This window comes from Tauraco erythrolophus, chromosome 8 (genome assembly GCF_009769465.1).
Source record: "Tauraco erythrolophus isolate bTauEry1 chromosome 8, bTauEry1.pri, whole genome shotgun sequence".
Taxonomy (NCBI): domain Eukaryota; kingdom Metazoa; phylum Chordata; class Aves; order Musophagiformes; family Musophagidae; genus Tauraco; species Tauraco erythrolophus.
Window position 1 is genome coordinate 13,962,219 of NC_141472.1, and position 22,432 is coordinate 13,984,650.

Genomic DNA, 22,432 nt, shown 5'->3' on the forward strand with positions numbered 1-22,432 from the left:
TCCAATTAAGCTGCAAGGCTGACCAAGAGTTAAATATTTTAGGTTATTAAAAACAACATGTAAATTGTGTTTTTTTTTCTGGATGAATATTCAGAAGTCTAGAGGGACCCTGCAAGAACATTTCAAAGGCAAGTGTCTCACCTGGAACCCATCCTACAAAGTGATTGGTAAGAAGAGGCAGGCATATAGACAATAGCAGAATTGTAGCACAGCATGAGAAAGCTCAGCACCTCAAACCTGAAAAGAGACAAGAGCAAAAGCTTGCATGGTTTAAATTCTTAATATTTCATCAGAATTTAACACAAAAGTTCTACAACTCTCTCTCAAACATATCCCACAGGAAAAAACGTCAGAAGTAAACACACAAATCCTGAAATTCTCTTTCATTATAATTCACTAACTTGAAATAGGCTATTAAAGGTTCAGTATTAAACACTTAAAATTATTACTGAAAGCTCTTAGCATATGCAGGAATCGCAGAGGAAATGGCATATGGCATAATGTTTGGACAAAGTTATAGAACTGGACAAGTCTGCAATGCATTCAAAATTATTTCATCAGCTTTCCCAGAGCTGGCTTTAGACACGGGTAAAGCTGGCCGTCACTAGAACAGCAGGACAATTTATCTCATCCCTAGTTCTGTCTATCCACGCAGCTCCATTCCCCTTTTTCTGTGCAAAAAGCAGTCACAGCCTCAGAGCCAAAGCTGAATTTCGTTACACTTCCAGGAGTTGACAGCATAAACCCAAAGATATTCCTTACAGACACAGAAATGACAGAGAGGTTACTTTCTTCTAAATTAGCTAGTAGAAGAACATACAAAGTTGGAACAGACAACAAAAATACTATACCTCAAGATTACCAAGACTGTTCTCTAGATTTATTTCCAAGCACTTAATGCTGAGAAAGGACCGAACACGTAATAGACTTGGTATTAATGTTTAAGGACTTGTTGTCTGCCTAGTGAAGCACCTCTAATATTAGAATACATCCACCTACCGGTTCTGTGCCGTGAAGGTTTCTCTTTGAGGATGAAGATCACTGTAAACTACCCTGATGAGATCATGCTGACATAGAGCTCCTTCGGTTAAAGCCATGGATCCAATAGTAGAGGGCTAGAAGTAGATGGTGGTAGGAAGAAAGGAAGGAAGGGAGAGAAATCAAGTCATAAGTAAAAGGTCCCGGAAGGCATTAAAACTCCTAACCACCCAAGCCAAAAGGCACTCTTGTCTTGTGATTTGTAAAAATGAAGATTATTCCAGAATACCATAAATCTAAAAACTTTTATCTAATTTCATTATTACAAACAGCTTCCACAGTTACAAGCAATAGAGCAGGTGAGAACAATTGTCAACTTTGATTCTTACATATCCATTTATAATAACCTGGTCCTAATTGCATAGACCTTTTGTACAGCAACAGTAGAGAAAGAAAAACACGATTTCCAGTTCAAACTGTATTAAGGAGCAGTTAGAAGAAAGAAGACTACTTTTACAATAACACAAAGAGGCAAAAACCCACATTTGCAACTATAACACAACTCACCTTTGTTCAAAATGGGCACTGTTCGCAAAGATTTTTCAACGTTTACGTTCCTTTTCTTCTACTAATGCTACTGAATTCAATTACACTAATTGCAAGCTACTGACATTGAAAACTTACTGCAACGAGATGCATCTAAAATGGCCTCTTGCATCAAATGGATCCAGTTTTCATTCCTCTAATAGATTCAATTCTAATTTACTACAGCAGCTCTCTTACCTCATGATATATTGAGGGTTTAGATAATGAAGGGATGGTGAAAGATAAAACTTTGTTGTTTCCATCTTTGTCAGCAATTTCCTGCATTAAAAAACCAAAACAAAACAAAAACAAAAACAAAACCCAAACAGAAGTAAGGAGATAGGACTTGGAATAATTTTAAACTCTTAGAAGATATTTAACACATAAGAAGTTACATGTCCTAATCAGGTAAGACTATGAACACCTCAAGGTCTCTGTGTGTTTGCAGAATATCAGCAAACATACATACAAATTTAAAAACTGGGAAAGACCTGTTTTGCAGAATCAGTCTGCGACACTGAAAAAAAACCCTAGCATTGGCTCCGTGATCAGTGTGACTTCATCAAAACCAAAAAAGAACAAGCAAGGCTAAACTTTAAGCCCAAAAGATATGGACACATGAGGGCTGATGAGTCACTTGCTGACAATGGGCAGTACTTAATAATAAATGCACCACTGAGAGAAGGTGAAATCAAGGGGACTGGCAAAGTTTCTTCAGACATTCTATCAGTAAGAAATACACAGAATGTTTTCTCAAAAGGCTTTCAAATTGGTCAGATTTTATGGTTGCTAGGCTACCACATAAGCAAACCCAGCAGTTTTTAAAGCAAACATACTAAGAACAATTGCATAAGACTATACCAAAAAGGAGTCTAAAATTCTGCCTTTTCACTTTGTACAGCAATTTTCCAAACAATGAGCTCTAGTCATTCCAATTTATGTGAAAACTTGGTCCAAGGTAGCACAGTACTTGTCATGGCTTTAAAGATTACAGTGGGAGAAAAGTTGATAGAATTTAGCAGAATGCACAAGATTTATCCTTGTCTTTCACTTTCTGAGTACTGAGAAAATAACTTCACTCCTTCAGTCTCAATATATGTACAGAAAAATATCAACAACTTAAAAAAAAAATTGTGTGAAACACTGTCCATTTTGAGGCCTCTTTCTTCCTGAATCTGGAGAGAATGATGAAGTTACTATCCTTAAAAAATATGAATCATCAGCATGACTTTCAAAGGAACTGCAAAAGGACCTTTATGAGAGAACCGTTGACAAGAAAAACATGCTACTTCAACCCAGCAAACGGTACCAAAAACCAGCAAGCAGTTTCCAATGTTTTTTCTATCAGAATAAATCTAGAATAACTGGATCTTCCAGATCAGGTGTAAGGGCTGATCTACAGACACATAACAAGTTTATTTTTGGTTTTGGGGTTTTTTTAAACTTTTTTTTTTTTTTAAGAATCACAGTTCGACTGTTCTGTGTCTCATCACGTGTAGAAACATAGAATCATAGAATCATAGAATGATTAGGGCTGGAAGGGACCTTCAAAGGTCATCTAGTCCAACCCCCCTGCAAGGAACAGGGATATCTCCAACTAGATCAGGTTGCTTAGGGCCTCGTCCAACCTGGCCTTGAACGTCTCCAGGGATGGAGCATCCACCACCTCTCTGGGCAACCTGTTCCAGTGTTCTACAACTCTCATGGTAAAAAATTTTTTCCTAATATCCAATTTGAATCTACCTCCCTCTATTTTAAAAATCTACGGACAATGTCGAAGGCATCCGAGAAAGATAAGAAAAAAGTAAACCTACCATCAGTAAGTCTGAATTCACTACTGGTACTTGCAACAGCAAAGCTGTGCAAATTTAAAGGAGGGGTTTACTATGATAGTAGAGACAAGGGTGATGTTTCAGTACAATATGTTTTAAAGCCCTACAACACAAAAGTTCCCATTAGAGAATGCCTATCTTGGCAGTACTGCTAAATTTATCAAACAGCATCATAACATTACAAGGGTAAACATTTCCAGGCTAATGTAAGAACATAAAAAAAACACTTTCACATCCAACAGCCAAACTCTATTATTAATCTACAGTTACTTTTATTTATTGTTAAAATCACTGCTCCACTCAAGACAACTATTTGCCTCAAATGTACACATGCATGTATCTAAGTGCACGCAGAGTGGTTTCAGCTTCAAATTACCCTTAAAAAGACGTATTCAGAGTAATCAGGGGGCCAGGGAAAGCAACACATGAAGACTGACCAAGCATATTGGCCCAACAATCACCTCCATAGAAAGTTGTATTTTTCAACATTAAGGAAGGCTACCCAATTTTCTTACAAACACAAGTATATAACAATTCAAGCAAGCCCATGAGATGATCCTTTTTATTCAAAATGTTTGTCCCAAAAAGACTACTATAAAAAATATTTTTGTAAACATGTTCTTACTAAACCTTCATTACATTATGCTTTTCTCCAGATTAAATATGCTTTCATGCAAGCGTATTACAATTTTAAATATGTTGCTCCAATACTATACTTCATTCCCAGTGGTCAGTGACGGAAAACCTCAGTTCAAAGCTTTCCTCAGCCATTCCCGCTCAGCTCACTTACCAAGTTGTAAATGCCAAGCAGCAATGCTTCAATGCAACCATTACTCTGCCTATCCCTACTGGCAGTAAGACGCAGATACACCCAGATCAACTCTGGCAAGAACTGCAGTGTGAATCTCTTGAGACGGACTTCAGAACTACGATAAAGTTCGAAGAGCTGGTGGCAAACAGGCTCCAGGAGCTGTGGAAAGGAAAAAATTACTGTTAGGCTTCTCTAATAAGGGAGAACGAAATAGCAAATATAGGGGCTGTATCATACAGCCACTGCAGTCTGTACAAATTACAGTCCTTGATGGCAAGTAGGTGAATGAACCAAAATAAGATCTGCATTCCTTTTAAGGGGATCTGAAAGGACAGACCTGAGAGGCGCTGGTATGCGGTACTGGGAAATGTGGCCTTACCACAGCCACTACCATCTTGTGGCTTGAGAATATTATTTTCTAGGGCTGTCAGTATCAGATTTATTTTGTATACAGGTACTAATTTAAGGTATGTGACAGATACGGCTTGAATTATGTGCACCATAGAAAGTTAATGGTGCAGTTGTAAGGTTTATAAAAAGACAAAGGTTAAAGATTAGCTGCTAATGACAAGTCTGTTGACAGAAATATGACTTAATTTCTTACTGACAGCTTTTTAGTCTCAAACCCAACATGTGCATTTGTTCATCACAATGCAAATTGATTTTTCCATCTTGAGCTGCCCTTCAGGTTTCAGTACAAGAATCAAAAAAGGCCCGTATCAAGTCAGTGTGATATAAGCATGAGAAAAATCCTGCCATTTTAAGTCTACAATGCCAAAGCACTAGTTAAGATGCATCCACAGAACTGTTCATGAACAGGCAAAAAAAGTAAAAGAACCACATCAGACAGAGGTGTCTCTGAAACAGAAACCATCTCCCCTTTTCCCATGACTAATCAAGTTTTTAATACCAAAGTCAAAAACTACCAAAAAAAAAATCTGGAATTTTGGTAAGGTCTGAGACCAGAATCTTGTTTTTAATACCAACGTCAAAAACTATAAAAAAACCCCACAACTGTGGAATTTTGGTAAAGGTCTGTGACCAGAATCTTGTATTACATTCTAAGAAATGTGATGATCTGACCTAAGGAAAATACTCATGGGATTCAAAGTCCAAAAAGACAGAGGCATCCATATAACCTAAAGCATCAGACAGAGGCAGAAGACAGAGGCAGAAGACAGAGGCAGAAGACAGAGGCAGAAGACAGAGGCAGAAGACAGAGGCAGAAGACAGAGGCAGAAGACAGAGGCAGAAGACAGAGGCAGAAGACAGAGGCAGAAGACAGAGGCAGAAGACAGAGGCAGAAGACAGAGGCAGAAGACAGAGGCAGAAGACAGAGGCAGAAGACAGAGGCAGAAGACAGAGGCAGAAGACAGAGGCAGAAGACAGAGGCAGAAGACAGAGGCAGAAGACAGAGGCAGAAGACAGAGGCAGAATCTCAAGTCTTCTAACCATACATGCTTTATGCAACTCTTGTATACAAATTTTAAACTTTAAATTACACACATCATTTTTTAGAGCAATAAAACCCCTATATTTGACCAACACAATAACAGCTGTACCGGTGAGACAAAAAGGCATAAATAGGAAATACCAAGTGCAGAGGAGTAGATGAGATAAGGCATATATGACTCCTCTTTCAGTACACGCTCTTACTCCCAGGCATATGCAGCTTAGGACTTTCAGAGCATTAGCAATATGTTTCATAGACTTTGATGCATTCTTCTTTCATCAATTTGTCTATTCATTAAAATCTTAGTACCCAGAATTTCCTGTAGAATTCACTGTCATTCTCTTGCTATGCTCTATGAAGATGTACTTCTGTGGTTTGTTGTGAACCATCTATCCTCTTAAAAAAAAAAACAAACAACTTCGAAGAACTCCCTTGCCACCAGCAGACGGGGACAGACATTTCTACAAGCGATTAGTTTGAATGCTTCATAAACGTGCAATGCTATAAACCTATACGACTGTACAATTCCACATACACATATTCAGACTTAGATATTTTACTCTAATATAACACAAACACAAAACAAATTTGACAGAATTTTCTATCAAGATAGCTGCCTTAAGAGAGCATCACCCAAGAAAAGGTGAACACATTAGATATTGGAAAGACATGGTTTTGATGGATGGACCACTCAGTGGATATGGTATTGGCTGGATGGTTGCACTTAAAGAGTTATAGTCAACGGTTCAATATCCATGTGGAGGCCTGTGACGAGTGGTGTTCCTCAGGGGTCAGTACTGGGACCAGTGCTATTTAACATCTTTGTTGGTGACATGGACAGTGGGATCGAGTGCACCCTCAGCAAGTTTGCAGATAACACCAAGTTGTGTGGTGTTGTAGACACGCTGGAGGGAAGGGATGCCATCCAGAGGGACCTTGACAGGCTGGAGAGGTGGGCCTGTGAGAACCTAATGAAGTTCAACAAGGCCAAGTGCAAGGTCCTGCACGTGGGTCGGGGCAATCTCAAGCACAAGTACAGGCTGAGCAGAGAATGGATTGACAGTAGCGCTAAGGAAAAGGACTTGGGAGTGCTGGTGGATGAGAAGCTCAACATGAGCCAGCAATGTGCACTGGCAGCCCAGAAGGCAAATCGTATCCTGGGCTGTATCAAAAGAAGTGTGGCCAGCAGGTTGAGGGAGGGGATTCTGCCCCTCTACTCTGTTCTCGTGAGATCCCACCTGGAATACTGTGTTCAGTTCTGGAGTCCCCAACACAAGAAGGACATGGAGCTACTGGAACAAGTCCAGAGGAGGGCCATGAAGATGATCTGAGGGCTGGAGCACCTCTGCTATGAAGACAGGCTGAGAGAGTTGGGGCTGTTCAGCCTGGAGAAGAGAAGGTTCTGGGGTGATCTTAGAGCAGCTTTCCAGTACGTAAAGGGGGCCTACAGGAAAGCTGGAGAGGGACTTTTTACAAGGACATGGAGTGACAGGACAAGGGGCAATAACTTTAAACTGAAAGAGGGGAGATTTAGATTAGATATAAGAAAGAAATTTTTTACACTGAGGGTGGTGAGGCACTGGAACAGGTTGCCCAGAGTAGTTGTGGATGCCCCATCCCTGGAAGTGTTCAAGGCCAGGTTGGATGAGGCTTTAGGCAACCTGGTGTAGTGGAGAATTTCTCTGCCCATGGCAGGGGGGTTGGAACTCGATGATCCTTAAGGTCCCTTCCAACCCTAACCATTCTATGATTCTATGATTCTATTCTGGTCAATGAAGCATATAATTTTTAAACCACTGATTACATAAGCCATAACATAAAATAAAACTTTGCTATCAGCCAAATATCTTCTTATACAAGGCTCTAGGATAAGTACCTTGTATAGCAAGGCTTCTGATGGAAAGTCTAGTTACTCTAAGCTAAAAGCCGTTTTTTACAATAGAAGCAAAAAAGAGGTGCCACAAGAGAGAGAGGGAAGAAAGCTGATGCTGACAACATTGATATGGAATGACAGAAGTCCAGTCATCTGGTAAAAATCTGTGTGCACAAGCTATTGAATTTTTGTTTTAGGATCTAAATTAAATTAGAAGCCCAAAAAGCTTCTATTGCCATCATTTTAATAAAACAATGCTAGGGCTTTCTCTATTGAGTTGAGCATGTATTATTTTATCTAGTATATTTATTCCAGTATTTCATACATATATAGTGTTTTATGTTGAAAAGATGCATAAGTACATTCTTTCTTAATTAATATTTACTCAGAAGAAACTCATATCTAAAGTGACACTAATTATTACAACCATCTGTTACAGTAAATGTTCAAATCCTCAGAGATAGAACTGTATCCTTGTTTTATGAAAAGCCTAGCACATTTCAGACAGTCTAATAAAAGAAGTGGTTAATAAATAATTCAGAGATCACTGATTAAATTTGTAGGTATTCTTTAAAAGAAACTATGAAAAAGAAGCTAGCATAAAGAAGAAAAAGAAGAAATCTCTGGAAACAATAAATACAAGAATATGAGATAACAGGTGCAAGAAAAGCTAAACAAATATTATCAGAAACCAGATATAAACAGCAGTATTGCTATAAATAGTACTTCTATTAGATTAGAGATGACAGCAGCCCAAAGCCATTTCCCATTTGAAATTAGCCAGTCTAATCCAAGTCTCACTAAAAACAGTGGAAAATGGTAATTTACTTTAGCTAAAGTCAGATGAGACTCAACCAGAGTAGTTACTGAGTTTATTCTACTTTCTTTCAAATATAAGTTTTATAAAATTAGTCTTTCAAGTGAAACCATGCTCCCTAGAAAGATGCAAGCGATATGCAGTCACTGGTGTTGCAAGCATGTAAATACTCCTCATTTCTAGTAGCTGTCATTAGTTGTGCGAAAGGTTTAACAACTGCGAATTACTTAGGTGAAAACCTGAAGTTGTTTGTAGCAACTAATACAGCGCTTTTGGTGCGTTCAGAGCTTTAAGTCCAAAAGAAAAAGCTGCCATCACAAAGACACTACAACACAAATATTTTCAAAAGCCCAAACACTCAAGTTATTCCTATCAAAGTATAGTATGATCATCTCCCACCTGGAAACACAAAACTTGGCACTCTAAGAAAGAACAGATGTTTTCCTTACATCCTAGTTATCTTGCTTCTCAGAAAACCAGCCTCTTCCAATTAATTCTCTGAATATAAATATTGACACGACATTGGATAAACAGAGGAAATTAAGCTTTTGTCACCAGTAGTGGGTGTATACATGAACTGGCACGTATTTTTTAATTCCAAAGATCTTTCAGTCCAAAGCCAAACGGAAACTGAGCAGCACAGCAGTCAGACAAAAAATTTAAAGCAGAAAGCTCTTACAACCTTATCTCTTTTCTGACAAACTGAAAACTTAGATTAAAAGAGCTTTCCTATTAGCATGGACAGCAATTAGCATAACAAATAATTAGAAACAAAATTTTTACTGGCTTAAACATACAGTAAGTAACAATTATATAATTTGCAGACTTCATTTTTACACTTCACAGAGATGCAGACGTATTAAGGAAGCTGATGAATAGCTTTAGTTTGGCTTATTTTACAAGTTTGCTAAATCTTAAGAGCCATAACTTGAAGTTAAATATAATGTATTTATATATAATAAAATGCACAACAAAGATTAGAAATGCTTGCCTTTTTGAAGAATTCAATCATGGTAGAAAATAATGTGCTCATTTTAGGCTTAACTGTAACATAATGGGTGAAATTAGTTATTGTTTGAAAAGTAATGGGTCTGGGAAGTGATGGACATTGCAAAGGAGATCTCATTTTGTTGCAAGGCTGAGCTTTCCAAGTTAAACCTAAATAGCCTCACACGAATATTCAACATTTAAATTTCAGCACTGTATTAACTTAAAATCCATAGAGCATTTATGTCTACAACCAGGCATCAACTCAAAAAAATAGAAAACTATCTAAAAAAAACAGTACTCAAAAGCACTTGCTTTAGAATTCCAATATTATGCAAAAATCAATACATTATTCAGTTAATTAAGCCTTTTATGAGCAAGATCACTCCCTACTGTTTATGTAACTTTCTGTTCCAGTCATTTATCTTCTCCATATTAAAAAACAGTCAAGGAATTTCCTAAAAGGTAAACAGTAACAATTGCATTTACATTGACAGTATGATTGCCTTCATTTGACAGCTCTCAAATTGGTGGACAGCTGTCAAAAAAGAGAAGCACCTTGGTTGCTTGTTTTGGTTCCTAAACATGCTGGTTCCATGTTGAAATAATAATCCTGGTCTTATCAAGACAGAATTCTGTGATTCTAGAAAAATTCATGTTTGCCCTAAACAGTTTGCCCCTTTCAGGAAGTTTTAAAAATAGATGAACTTTATGATTGAGTGGCACTAAAAAAATTATTTGTCCATCAAGAATCTAGCAAGTACGTTTTTTTAATAGTCTACCACATAACTGATTGTTTATGAAGATAAAGCTTATCCTTCTAACAAATAATGCCCTATAAAGTCTATTTTAAAAAAAAACCTCACTTAGAGCCAAATATTACCACAGTATTATGCAAAGTAATGAATTTACTGCGGTGTTACTCCTCACACGCAAATAAGTCTGGAACAAGAGCAACAAGAAAATACATACTGCCTTAACAAGCAGCACCTGAAGTTAGTCATCTCTGAGTCTGGGATTGCTTATCTTATACCTGATATCAGAATCAGGCATAAATAGCAACAGCAGTTCCAAAGAGTAGTACTTGGCAAGCAGTGTGCAAAAACATAAGATTACTGTCATACCCTTAAGAAGATAAATTTTTTGCAAATCTGGTTCTTTACATAATTTAAAAAAAATCAATCAATCAATCAAATGCTTATTCTCAAAGCAAAGGAAACCTTTTACATTATCAGAAGTATACACAAACACAGAAGACAACAGCAGAAACAGTGGCTTCAGGTTGGAGAGAGAATAACAGTAGCTTCAGTACAAAGAAAAAGGTCACGATGCAAGTTATTTGTAACACTGAAATGAAGCTGACAGCTATGAAGCTTTTTTTTTTTTTATTGCATGAGCATTATGCAATCTCCTTTAAGCTCAATCAAGCTTTCAGCTTCCAAAAGCAGCTGAGCTATGCTTAGGAAAACAAAGAAATTCCTTGCTGTGTATACTTGCCATTTAATTTATAAATATACAAGAGATCTCAGGTGATAAAGCAAATTTTTTGAAGCATTTTACCTACAGTTGTTTACACAGCAGAGAATGCTATGCTTGCACAATTTATTCAAAAGTTGTATTTCACACACTTTCCCAGAGAAGCTCATAGCAGAAGCCAATGGAATAGAAAGCTCAATTTAATATCAATTGCAAAATGAATTATATACAAGGGTAAGCTAAGTTTTCATTGTGTATATTTATATTCTGGGACCCTGGTTCTGCTCGTTTACAGCAGTGAAAACCAAATTACACGATACTCTGACAAGCAAAAGAAGATCTGGTTATTTTAATAGGATTTAATAAATTGATTCCATCTTCCACTATAATAAGCCACCAGGTGAAAAGCACCTTGGTATTACTGAGTTTCACTGCAAGACCTACTTCATTAAGACTTAAAGATGGTTTCTGAGTGAAAAAAAAAAAAAAAACAAACAAAAAAAAAAAACCAAAAAAAACTCATGCTAAATGAAGTGTAACAGTCAGCTGTGGCAAGTAAAATCTAGCAGACAGCATAAACTGTATTTTTGGAAACAGATGAGCTTATGTCTTACCAGAAAGGCATTAAAATCACAGCCAAAAAACAAGAGTAAAAAGAGGGACAATAGCCATGTTAGCCTAAGTTTGAAAGAAGAATCAAAGAATCTCCTCTCCATCTCCCCTTCTCAGTTAATCTAGTTTTAGTTGGACAGGTGGAAGATACAAGAACGTGAATCTTTTTTAAAGTCTCATACCTCGTTATTTGGGTCTTGAATGACCTTATAAAGAGCTGGTACCAGTGGTTTTTTTCGGTGCAAGGTAGCTGCATAGCTGGAAATTTGTGTTTCAGGTAACGCCTAAAGAAAAAGGAGAAAAAAAAAAAAAGTGTTATCCTGATAAATCAATGCTTCCAAATATTAAAGATCTCCACCAAAAGATTCAGTCAATGATGTGAGGAATTACTGATTCTTGACTTAAATCACAGTCCATACCCGTCATGAAATCTAGTTTTCTTGTTCATGGATTATCCTGTATTTCACTCAGCATAATCATCAACATGCGAAATCAGATTCTTCATGACAAACAATTAATTTTATGTAGACCACAGGAAAAATGAAAAAAAAACAGCCAAATATTTTTCTTTAATGTTTTTTTAAACTCCAAACATTTTTACTGATTTTTTAAAAATAAACAAGTTGTTCAATTAGAAATTCGCACAGCATTATCCAGCTGTTAGTTAAATTCCATTAGCTTGATGTACACAGACATATATCCTTTAAAAAACCACATTGCTATAGCAGTGTTCTGCTCTACAATAATAAACAATACAAATATACTGTTAGAACTACACGTTATATTATGTACCAGCTGACTCATTTACGTACACCTTTGCATGCTTTATGCAATATAAGAAGTTGAAAGATCAAGTAACAGATATTTAAAAGTGTTAATTATTGGGTGTTTGAAAAAAAATCATTAAAAAAAAAAATCAATGTTCTGTGGCATAAAGCCAATGCTATAGCTATCATTCATCTTCTCAGCTCACCTTGAATTCGGACAGCCATTCTTCCACGACACCTCGTTCTGATCCCAGCATTTTCTTACTTTTTTTTCGTCTCTCCTACCTTTAGAAGAGAAAGAAAAAAATGAAATTAAATAAGAGTTCTGGCAGCAAAACTTAGTTTTGTAAAATCCTATCCCTAAGAAAAGCTGTTAATATATTTCCAATAGGATTATATAGCATAAAACAATAGGAAAAGTCACATTTTGTACAATTGGTCCCCTTTTCTAACAACAATTAAACTGTTCTCTTCAGACTTTTAGTCAAAAGTACTGCACATTAATGGGGCAGGAGGAAAAAGAAGGATTCAGTGCTTCAGGCCAAAACGTACATTATTTAAGACAAACACAATAGAATCGTAGAATCATAGAATGGTTAGGGCTGGAAGGGACCTTCAAAGGTCATCTAGTCCAACCCCCCTGCAAGGAACAGGGATATCTCCAACTCGATCAGGTTGCTCAGGGCCTCGTCCAACCTGGACTTGAATGTCTCCAGGGATGGAGCATCCACCACCTCTCTGGGCAACCTGTTCCAGTGTTCTACAACTCTCATGGTAAAAAATTTTTTCCTAATATCCAATCTGAATCTACCTCCCTCTATTTTAAAACCATTACCCCTTGTCCTATCACAACTGGCCCTCCTGAACAGCCTCTCCCCATCTTTCTTGTAAGCCCCCTTGAGGTACTGGAAGACCGCTATAAGGTCACCCCGGAGCCTCCTCTTCTCCAGGCTGAACAGCCCCAACTCTTTCAGCCTGTCTTGCTCCCTTACCAAATATAGTACAAAGAAAAGACAAATGGAACACAGTAAAGAGCATCATGGAACATATCATGCGAGACATTGTAATGGCAGTTCTAGATACAGCTTGAACCAAGGCAGTTTCAGAAAAACAGTTATTAGAAATCCCAATAGCAGAACATTACTCCTTAAACCTTGTTCTTACAGAGTTTTGAGTCTTCTTGTTTAAATGGCAAGATTTAGCTCTTCTAAAAGTATGTTGGAATTCTCAAAAAAAAAAAAAGGATGACTGCTGTTATTATTTACCATTTTATATACGACAGTCATATTCTAACATCTTATGAATTCTCATAAATTCAATTCTCAAGGCAATAGAAGAATGTTTAAAACATAAGGCATCGTTAGACACCTTCGCTTGTTGTTTAAATAGGTCTAAGCAACAAGGGTCGTTCTTTCTGCATAATCTCAGTACAGGTTGGCAATACATGGAAGTCATTAAGGTCTCAGAAAATTTTAATCTGATGAAGTGAAACAAAGCCATAGCCTAATATTAGAGACTAAAATCTAAGAATAGTGACCTGAAAGGGATAAATTGAGGAGACAGTAAAATAAGAGCTGTTTGAAGCCATACTAGACATATAAAGATAGCAATTCTTAGTTACGGTTTCATCAAAAGTTTATTTTTGACAGGACCTGAAGGTTAACAGCTGCCTCAAAGAAACAAGAAACAGAAAATCCGTAAAGGGACACTGTATTTTAACAGATACTTTGGTTGCTCACTCTGAAAGTCGCCAAAGATTACCTAACACGAATTGTGGCCAAAATGGAAGAGTACCTGACAAAAGTCAATTATCTCAGACCCTATAAAAAACGATTCCAAGCGAGATCCTTTGATCTCTCCTGGATCGCAGTGGGCTTGAGCAGCATCTCCCCTGAGCTGGGACCCCTCTCAGGTACCAGCTTCGCGGACCGTCTGCCAACAAAGCTGACGGAAGGCTGAGGCGAGAAATCCTGCTTGAGCCTCAGTTATCTCCCGCTGAGGGACGCCGATGCGCATTGTGGCTATTTACTCCATGCTTGAGAGTGAAATGATACCTACAGGCTAGCCTCTTCTATCCACATCTCTACTTCTATGTGTTTGAATATACATATTTCCCTTCAGAAGTGTGGATGTCTATATTTCCCTGGATCCAAATATTTCTATCTGTCTGCATGCTTTTACGTATTATGCATACATGTGTGTGTATATATTTTTTTTTATTTGAGATGCCTTGTAGTAAGTTAGTGTGAATCCTGTCATTTTCAAATCTGTAATTGAGTTGCTGTTTTAATTATAACATATCCTACTGAATCATCTTGTTATTCTTTAAATTGGTTAATCATTAAGTGTTGCTAAACTTCAACGTTTGATTTATCTCATACCATTAATAAATCTTTAAATTGCTGTTAAATCATAACCGTGTTAAAATATTCCATCTGCGACAAGCTGTCACAGACTGTCATACATCTTTACCAGATTTTTCCTAAAAACTACAAATACCCATCAGCTTCAAAGTCTTTTTTTTTTTTTTCTTTAATTAATATTTTTTTCCTTCAATGTAGTCAACTTTTTCTGAAGTTCTTTTAGCCGGGGAGGGGCGGGGGGGGAGGGGCGAGAAACACTTCCACAACCAGATGATAACAAGATGAAGACTGCTACAATCACCTTTAATCACATAAACACTTACGCGCATCAACTTAATACAAGTAATGTCAAGAATATATAAAGTACTACTATTTGCAGAATTTGTTGTAAAATTCATAAGAAAAAAAGGCAGGTAAACATTTAGTGAATTATTTACTTTTTACGATTTTCTTTCAGATGTGTTTTGAAAATTATTTAGGCTCAACCAAAAATTACAGGTTTGATATACAAACTACATCATGGAAGTTCCATGATAAATGGCCTTTAAATAGCCAGACTACATGATTGGAATCACCTATTCTGGTCTCAGAACATACTTGTTTTGATTTCTGAAAGAAGACTTGTGTTTAAGAACAGGTCAGTATTTGAAAAATGGAAAATGAAGTGAAATAAGTTAAAAAAAATTGTGTTGGGAAGCTGTAAATTCAAAATTAGCAACTTCGTATGAATAAGGCTACATATAGCACTTTGCATGGCCCTTGGCAGCACGTCATTCAGAGAATACCTGGGGGAAAAGAACTGCCTCAGATTTCTAAAGCATGTATAAATATCCTAAAAGACATCAGATCCAGAAATAACATTAGATTAATTAAATTCAGGTAACACTTGGGTGACTTACTTCAGCAGAAGCGCTGACAAATAATTCTATAAAATAACACAATGCAACTAAATAAATCTCTGCAAAAAAAGGTTTCCAAAGACATCCTTTTCAATAGATAGGGAAACAGGTACCCGTCATCAGAATGAGACATGGATATAAGTTAATTTAAAACACCACAGGACACACTACAGAAGAAGTTGAGATTTAATTCACTTTGCCTGGAAAAAAAAAAACAACACATTTTCTACAGAAAGTGCAGCATTCAACTTTACCTCTTTAAAGAAGTCAATTTTCTAAAGGAGGAAGAGAGAGAGGAACGCGGCAGTTTTTCAACTTGGGATGCATTTGTCAAGCCTTTAAGTACAGTCCCGTTTTCTGAAAGATGAAAATAAAACTCTGATGATCACAAAATAACAAGAAATAAAGTAAAGCAAACAGTAATGTTTTTTTTTTTTTTTTGACCTTACAAATTGAAGTTTATCAGATTCACTAAAACATACCTGGGTCCTTTTGTAACAAAACAATTTGTCACTAAAAAAAAGGCTCAGTGTTTTAGCAGAGGGAGGAAGGAAGAAATTGTCTTCAGCCACAAAGACAGCTTTGTCGCTTACGTGGAAAATCCTTACATATTAGTGGTGCACAGCACTACAAGCGCACTAGAAAGAAAAACTGAAGCACTATTTCTTACGAAGAAATTAGAGATAGGCTAATTAGAGATAGGCTAACAGGAGGTACCATCTTTTTCAGGCTACACTGCAAGTGAAAGCTTTTATCACAAGATGGTATACACAAACCAACATCCTCTACGAATTTTTTAAAATCAACTGTTTTTTAAAAATATGCAACTCCTTGCAGAAACCTTAAATAATACACTTCTGAATGAATGAAATTCAAATGCTCTTCTTCTTTCCCTGACAATATTTATGAGGGGTTTGAAAAAAATAAACAAATTTCTACCCTATAGGCAACACTGTACCCGATGACAAACATTTTTCAACATGCACAGGAGACCTGAAAGACAAATATATGTACGTATTTAACTTATCAGTTGTTTCTTGCAATTATCAGGCATGTGTCTTCGAGACAGAATATCAGATCTGTAAGATCTGATTCAGGACTTCTAGAAGCTTCGTACGTTTTACAACATGCTAGAAACAACCTTTATATCCTACTCTCTAGAAATGTCATGTGGTCCCAACTAGCTCTAAGGTTCAATTGTACGTAACCTGCTATCCCTAGTGTCAAAACCAAATATACACATCCTGGAAGTTCACCAGGTGGGCCTTTCCAGAGCTGCATTAAGTTAGACATCATTTCTTCCTGGATAGGAACTCAAGTTATTTTAGCTCCAAAGCAAGAATCACAGCTATATACCAGCAAATCAGACACAGGAATTTCTGTTTCTGTACAGTTTTGGCCACAAAAGGACTAAGCACAAGCAGATGTGCACAGATCTGGTTGGAGAATCAGGCTGTAACAGTTCAAAATTTTTCATTCACTTGTCAGTTTGCTTACAACCAAATCTGCAGGTTTTCTAGAACTAAATTTAAGTAGAAGATCATTTTAAAAAATAATAATTTACATAGCATGACAAATGAGGCATGTGGGTTCCAACTGTTTTACGCATAGAAAAAGAGTAAATAACTGTTCTTAAATCAGGCAAACATCAGCTGTAACTCATGGCCAAAAATTCCCCTCTCCTCCAAATGATTACTTCAGCTTGGAAGATGCTGTTAAAATCTGGAGGCAAAAAGCTGCTCTCCTCCAGCACTGTATCAGCTTGGTAGATTACACTGACTCTGTGTGAAGTTGACTATTTCCTTGGAGAAACTTTGCAAGAGGGTATTAAAATTACGCTTAAAAATAAACTAAAAAAAACCCAAACAAACAAGAAAACCCCAAATGAAACAAAAAAAAACCCCACAAACTCAAAACAACAAGAAAGTCCATGCCAAAACACAAATCCCCCTTTTCTTTACGCTTCGTGAACAGCAATACATACAAAAATACAGCACAGCTCCAACAGGAAAGCAAAACATGTAACTGATAAAGCTATGCTGAGCACCAAATACTACTGTATATTTTAAGTAGCAACAAATGTTCTTTGCCCTATAACACCACAATTCAGAGCAAGACTGCAAGGAGAACACTAAGCAAGCTAACTGTTGCAGAAATAAAGAAACACACCAGGGTATCAAGAAACACGTACATCAGACAAGTAAAAATGTAGTAGTTTGGAGTAAGAGAAAAAGACTACAAATAAGTTAAATCAATGAATTGAAGAATTAGCAATTCTCCTGAGTCCAGATTTAGCATGGCATATCTAAAGAAATTACAAAATCACCAAGAGTCGAAGAATCATTCAAATGCCTCAATGAAAAGTCCACACACAGCTTTGTGTGGTTGCTTCCATAAATACAGCTAGTTGTTCCAACACTTTCAAAACATTTTTGATGACACGTACATTAAAGGCCAATAATATGAACTATATCCCAGGAGGAAAGGTACCTTATCTATGCATCAATCTTGCACCACATTTACAAAAAAATATAAACACAAACTATTCATTTCTCCAGTGCTACATTTGCATCCTTCCTGGAAGACTTTTCAGATGTTAAAGCTTGCTTTGCTCACGTGGCTTAAAAAGAATGTAGACATACAGCTCTGCTGTATCAATACAGAACTAGTCAACACCCATTCCAGCTAGGATTACTCTACTAGTTCAGGTTTAGGACAAATCATCCCTCCCTTTAAAATTATCTGCCTGGATATTCAAAGTATTTTTAAGGACTCGTACAAACAGGCAAGACAGTCAGGTCATGGATTACAGTACACTAACTCTGCACTGACTCCCTACACAAACACTTAAAAAAAGCACAGTGAGCATCTCAGTGCAGTGCCTAGTGGCTGTGCCTCCCTGCTGTGCCCACCCTCCCAGCTCCCCCATTCTACACCGCTCCTGATGCCCTTTGCCGCTTCTGCTAGAGAGGAACACAAGCACAATAGTTGTGTGACTGTCCCACCCTGACACGCAAACCGTTCTCCGAGATGTTCACATGAGCATCTGTAAAGCACAACTCATGCTCACATTCACTCCCTGGTTTGCTGTACCTTTGGGGAAAAAAAAAAACCAACACAGAACATCAAGCACCATGTGGGTGTATCTCTAAAATAAACTGGTTCAGCTGCATTAAATCCTGTACGTGTTTATTCAAAGTTGAAGCAACCTGAACTAAGAGTATTGAATTTCATTTCCAGAGTGTTCATATCTCTCCCAAAGCAAACAAAATAGAGAATATAAAAAGATTTCTCTTGTTTATTTCAAAAAGACTAGATTTTTTTTTTCTCCTATGGCTCAAAGGTTCTTATTATATATAGGAACCACAATAACTAAGCAGAAATTTAGTTATTAGTAACAGTAATAATTAAATATCTTAAAATATTTTTACATATGGACTGATTGTTAAGGTTCCTTAAACACCAAACAAGCCAGCAAGCTTAATTTCACACTATAGCATGGAACAGAAAAAGTTATAGTTGGGAACACATATGAGTCACTCAATGTTAAAATCAAATATAAAAGTCAATTACTGAAAAGGTTCCCAAAAAAAGCACTTAAAATAATAATTTTAAAAGTTTTCTCCTAAATTGATTCATTTCGCTTAAAGTGGCAGACACAAGGCTATCACATCATTAGACCTGGAATCTTTACACTTGATATTAAGGCTACAATACTCTGCTCTCAAATGAAGTCAGTCTTGCATTGTGCATCTGCCAATTGATCGATTAGTTGAGATCTAAACAGAATTTTACCACGCAAAAGCACCCTCCTAGTTCATGCTATGCACACAAATAAAAAAGTACGAAACCATGGGTTAATTCCTGATGTTAACTCATGAGCTGCCGAGATATTTAAGAACTTAACTGTCATTGGGATATATAAGGTAACACTTCACAACTTTGACTTTCCAGGTACGTTTATGATGACAGTTTGGGGAGGATTAGACTAGTTATAAAATATGTATAAATCAAGAGACAATGAAAATTAAGTTACCAACAGACTGAAATACTGTAATGTAAAAGATTATGTTTAAATTACAATTATTTTCCTTGCTTACCTAGAAATAGATTCCCATTTTAAAGATATCGTTCATATAATTTGCCATTCTCTTTATTATTGTCTTTGAAAATATCAAGGTCTGAAATAAAAAAATTATTCCAGTAAATGAAACATAAAACTCTGATAACTGCCCAAGAACTTTTGACTTTACAGTATAGACATGAAAAAGGGTTTAATCAACTTCTCTCATTAGAGAGCAGGTTTTTCACTTACATTTAGGGTAAAAACAAACTGACTAAATCATTACTATTTACCATTCTGCATTTGAACCACTAACCAAGACTAATTTGCAACAGCAAAAAGATTACCCAAATAATTAGAGCCAACAGTACTCACTATACAGTTATACCAACTACTACAGTGAGGATTAAAAAGAAAAACTAGTGCTACCAATTAGATATTAATAATTGTTGACACTTAAGCAGATATGACTATTCAAGCATGCAGAGGTTTTTTTGTTGATCGTTTGTATTTTACTTGGGGGTTTGTTTGTTTCAAAGCAACAAGTATTTTATACTCGTTTCAAGATACATGGAGGAGGTTATATAAATGGGACATGCATTTCAAGAATGAGTCCTCTTTTTTTTGTCATTATATACTGATGTCACAACATATATAATGTAATTGAGTCCTAGCTGCAAGATGAATAACAGTATTATATATTTAAACCTCAAAGGCTATGGCGAGAATATTTTGCAATTAAAACATGGACTGTCTCAACAAGAAGAACAAAGCTTCAAGCTTCATGATCTCTTTCCAGTGCCACCCGTGCAAGAGAACATTACTGTAAAACAGTAGGTCTAAAAGAACAGAAAACTCAATTATCAATATAGCTTGTTCTTACAAGCTACATATACACTCTTCTCATATCTTTAATTCATTCTGAGCACAGAAAGAAATGTATTTAAGGAAAGATTTTTTCCATGCTACCTTTTTACAGAAGTAGCATGGAAAGCATCCAAAATGCATCCTTACTCTGAACTAAATCTACATTCAATTCCTTTGATCCAGAATGTTCATAGCTCTGTAACAAGAGCACCTTTGTTTAATATAATTACCACTGTGGGAAGCAGAATAGATAAAAGACAACACGAGATAAAGTGGTCAGAACTACCCAGGAAAAATGCTTCCCCACCACACACACACTTTAACAAGACTGGTGAACTCTGGAGAAAGGACACTGGGCAACATGCTGACAAATGCAGGTAACAAAAAATGAATTTGAACTTCTCCTGATGAGTTATTCCTGGATGCAGAGGTTTAAGAGACCAAATGGAGAAAGACTGGGTAATGCATTCAACAACTTAATGAAAACACCTGCTCAGGAACGTAGCAGCAGCCAGAAATGAAATCTAGATGTTTGACCACACAAAGTAAATCTGAAAACATATAAGTAGAGCATACAAAATTGATAATATGTTCTTATTTGAAATACTGGCCTACATTTGAGTCAAGCAACCTAAAAAAAAAGTATACATAAGGCAGAAAAGTGGTTAAGAGGCAGTTAATGACAAAGATTGCGAAAAATAACTTCTAATGTGGATATGGGAATACTTTTAAAAATGCAAAGAAAAAAGAACTCCGTGTCTTAGAAGCATGTGGAAATAAGTGGTAGAGAAGGTAGAATGGATTTTTTTTTTGCAACAAAGTAATACAAAATAAAACATTAAAATGTAACCAGGTAGAAACGTTAGACCACTAACAGTACACTGTTTCTCATACTGTACGAGTAGGACTCATCGTAAAACATCATGAGGGCAATAAGGAGATATTTTAGATAAATATTATAACACTTGTTTCATATAATTCTTTTGTAGAACAAGAAGAGTAAAGGAGAAAACTCAATGACGGTGTAAGCTAGCCTTAACTGATACACTTTACAAAAAACTTCTCTTAGGAGCATCTCCTTCCTTAATTGCTCAGTATATAGGCATATACAGCTTCATCCAGCTACATGCTAGACTATATTAAACAGCCATGGTATGGCCAGATTTCCACACTGGAAAAGGGACTGACTCTTAGGCTAATCATATCCCAAGTGAAAATACGACTAGCCTTGGGAACATTCAGTTTTGGTAGACAACTTCTTGTACTTATTTAGAAGTACATGTATTATAATATAAATTTCTTATAATAAACATAACATAAAAACAAGTACCATTGTGATTCCCTTCTATCCATCTACATAAATATATTATTCTATGACATTCAAATTTAACAAACACTTACATAAAGCTACCCGTTTTGGTAAGGACATAAAAAATAAATTAAAAAAACTGCTGTCCTCAACAAATCGGACCTACAACTGCAGTTTGGCATCAGAAACAGGTAAAAGCATTCTGCCAGAACTCTCTTGGCCATACAGCTCCACAACACAGAGAAACAGAAACTTCTACAAGGTACAGAACTGATGAAGGCAGAAAGAAGCAAAACATTCTCTGCACAGTTATTAATTTAAATCATCAGCTCAAGCATTTTCTTTAATAGAAAGAGAGCCCTCTTCCAACTCCAGTTCTTAGGCAGTTTAATTGCAAGCTTAAGCAGACAGACATGCATTCCAACTTTAACATATAAATGCTGACATATTCTACATGTGGGATTTAGGTTGCCAGCCTTATTAGACAAGCCTTAGTCATGCAAAACAACTTGGATAAGACATTTCTTCCCTATCCACTCTGACTCACTAGCAGTAACCAGGCTAAAAAACTTTCTTTTTGGATACCAGCAACAAAATTAGTTATATGAAAACAATGGGAGAAAGCCTTACCACAGTAAAGTCAAAGACGATTGATAACTCTCCTGTAAATTTTCATGGTACCATACTTGCACAGTGAGCTCCATTTCTTATCAAAAAGGTCACATCAATTTCAGCTGCTG

At 36.5% G+C, this 22,432-nt stretch overlaps 1 protein-coding gene across 4 annotated transcripts in view; it reads right to left on the reverse strand.

Moving 5' to 3' along the window:
- The window catches only part of HYCC2 (hyccin PI4KA lipid kinase complex subunit 2), a 62,247-nt gene that overhangs the window by 22,356 nt on the left and 17,459 nt on the right, over positions 1-22,432 (reverse strand). For 3 of the 4 annotated variants that reach the window (XM_086616178.1, XM_086616181.1, XM_086616180.1), the window contains 7 exons: positions 15,708-15,810; positions 12,398-12,476; positions 11,607-11,708; positions 4,186-4,365; positions 1,762-1,842; positions 1,000-1,115; positions 142-237 (listed from right to left, as the gene is read on the reverse strand). In XM_086616178.1, the coding sequence (XP_086472304.1) occupies positions 142-237; positions 1,000-1,115; positions 1,762-1,842; positions 4,186-4,365; positions 11,607-11,708; positions 12,398-12,448 (626 nt within the window). In that variant the 5' untranslated portion in view covers positions 12,449-12,476; positions 15,708-15,810. Of the gene's footprint in view, positions 1-141; positions 238-999; positions 1,116-1,761; positions 1,843-4,185; positions 4,366-11,606; positions 11,709-12,397; positions 12,477-15,707; positions 15,811-22,322; positions 22,426-22,432 lie in introns of those variants that run through there. The other variant, XM_086616179.1, reaches the window with a different exon arrangement.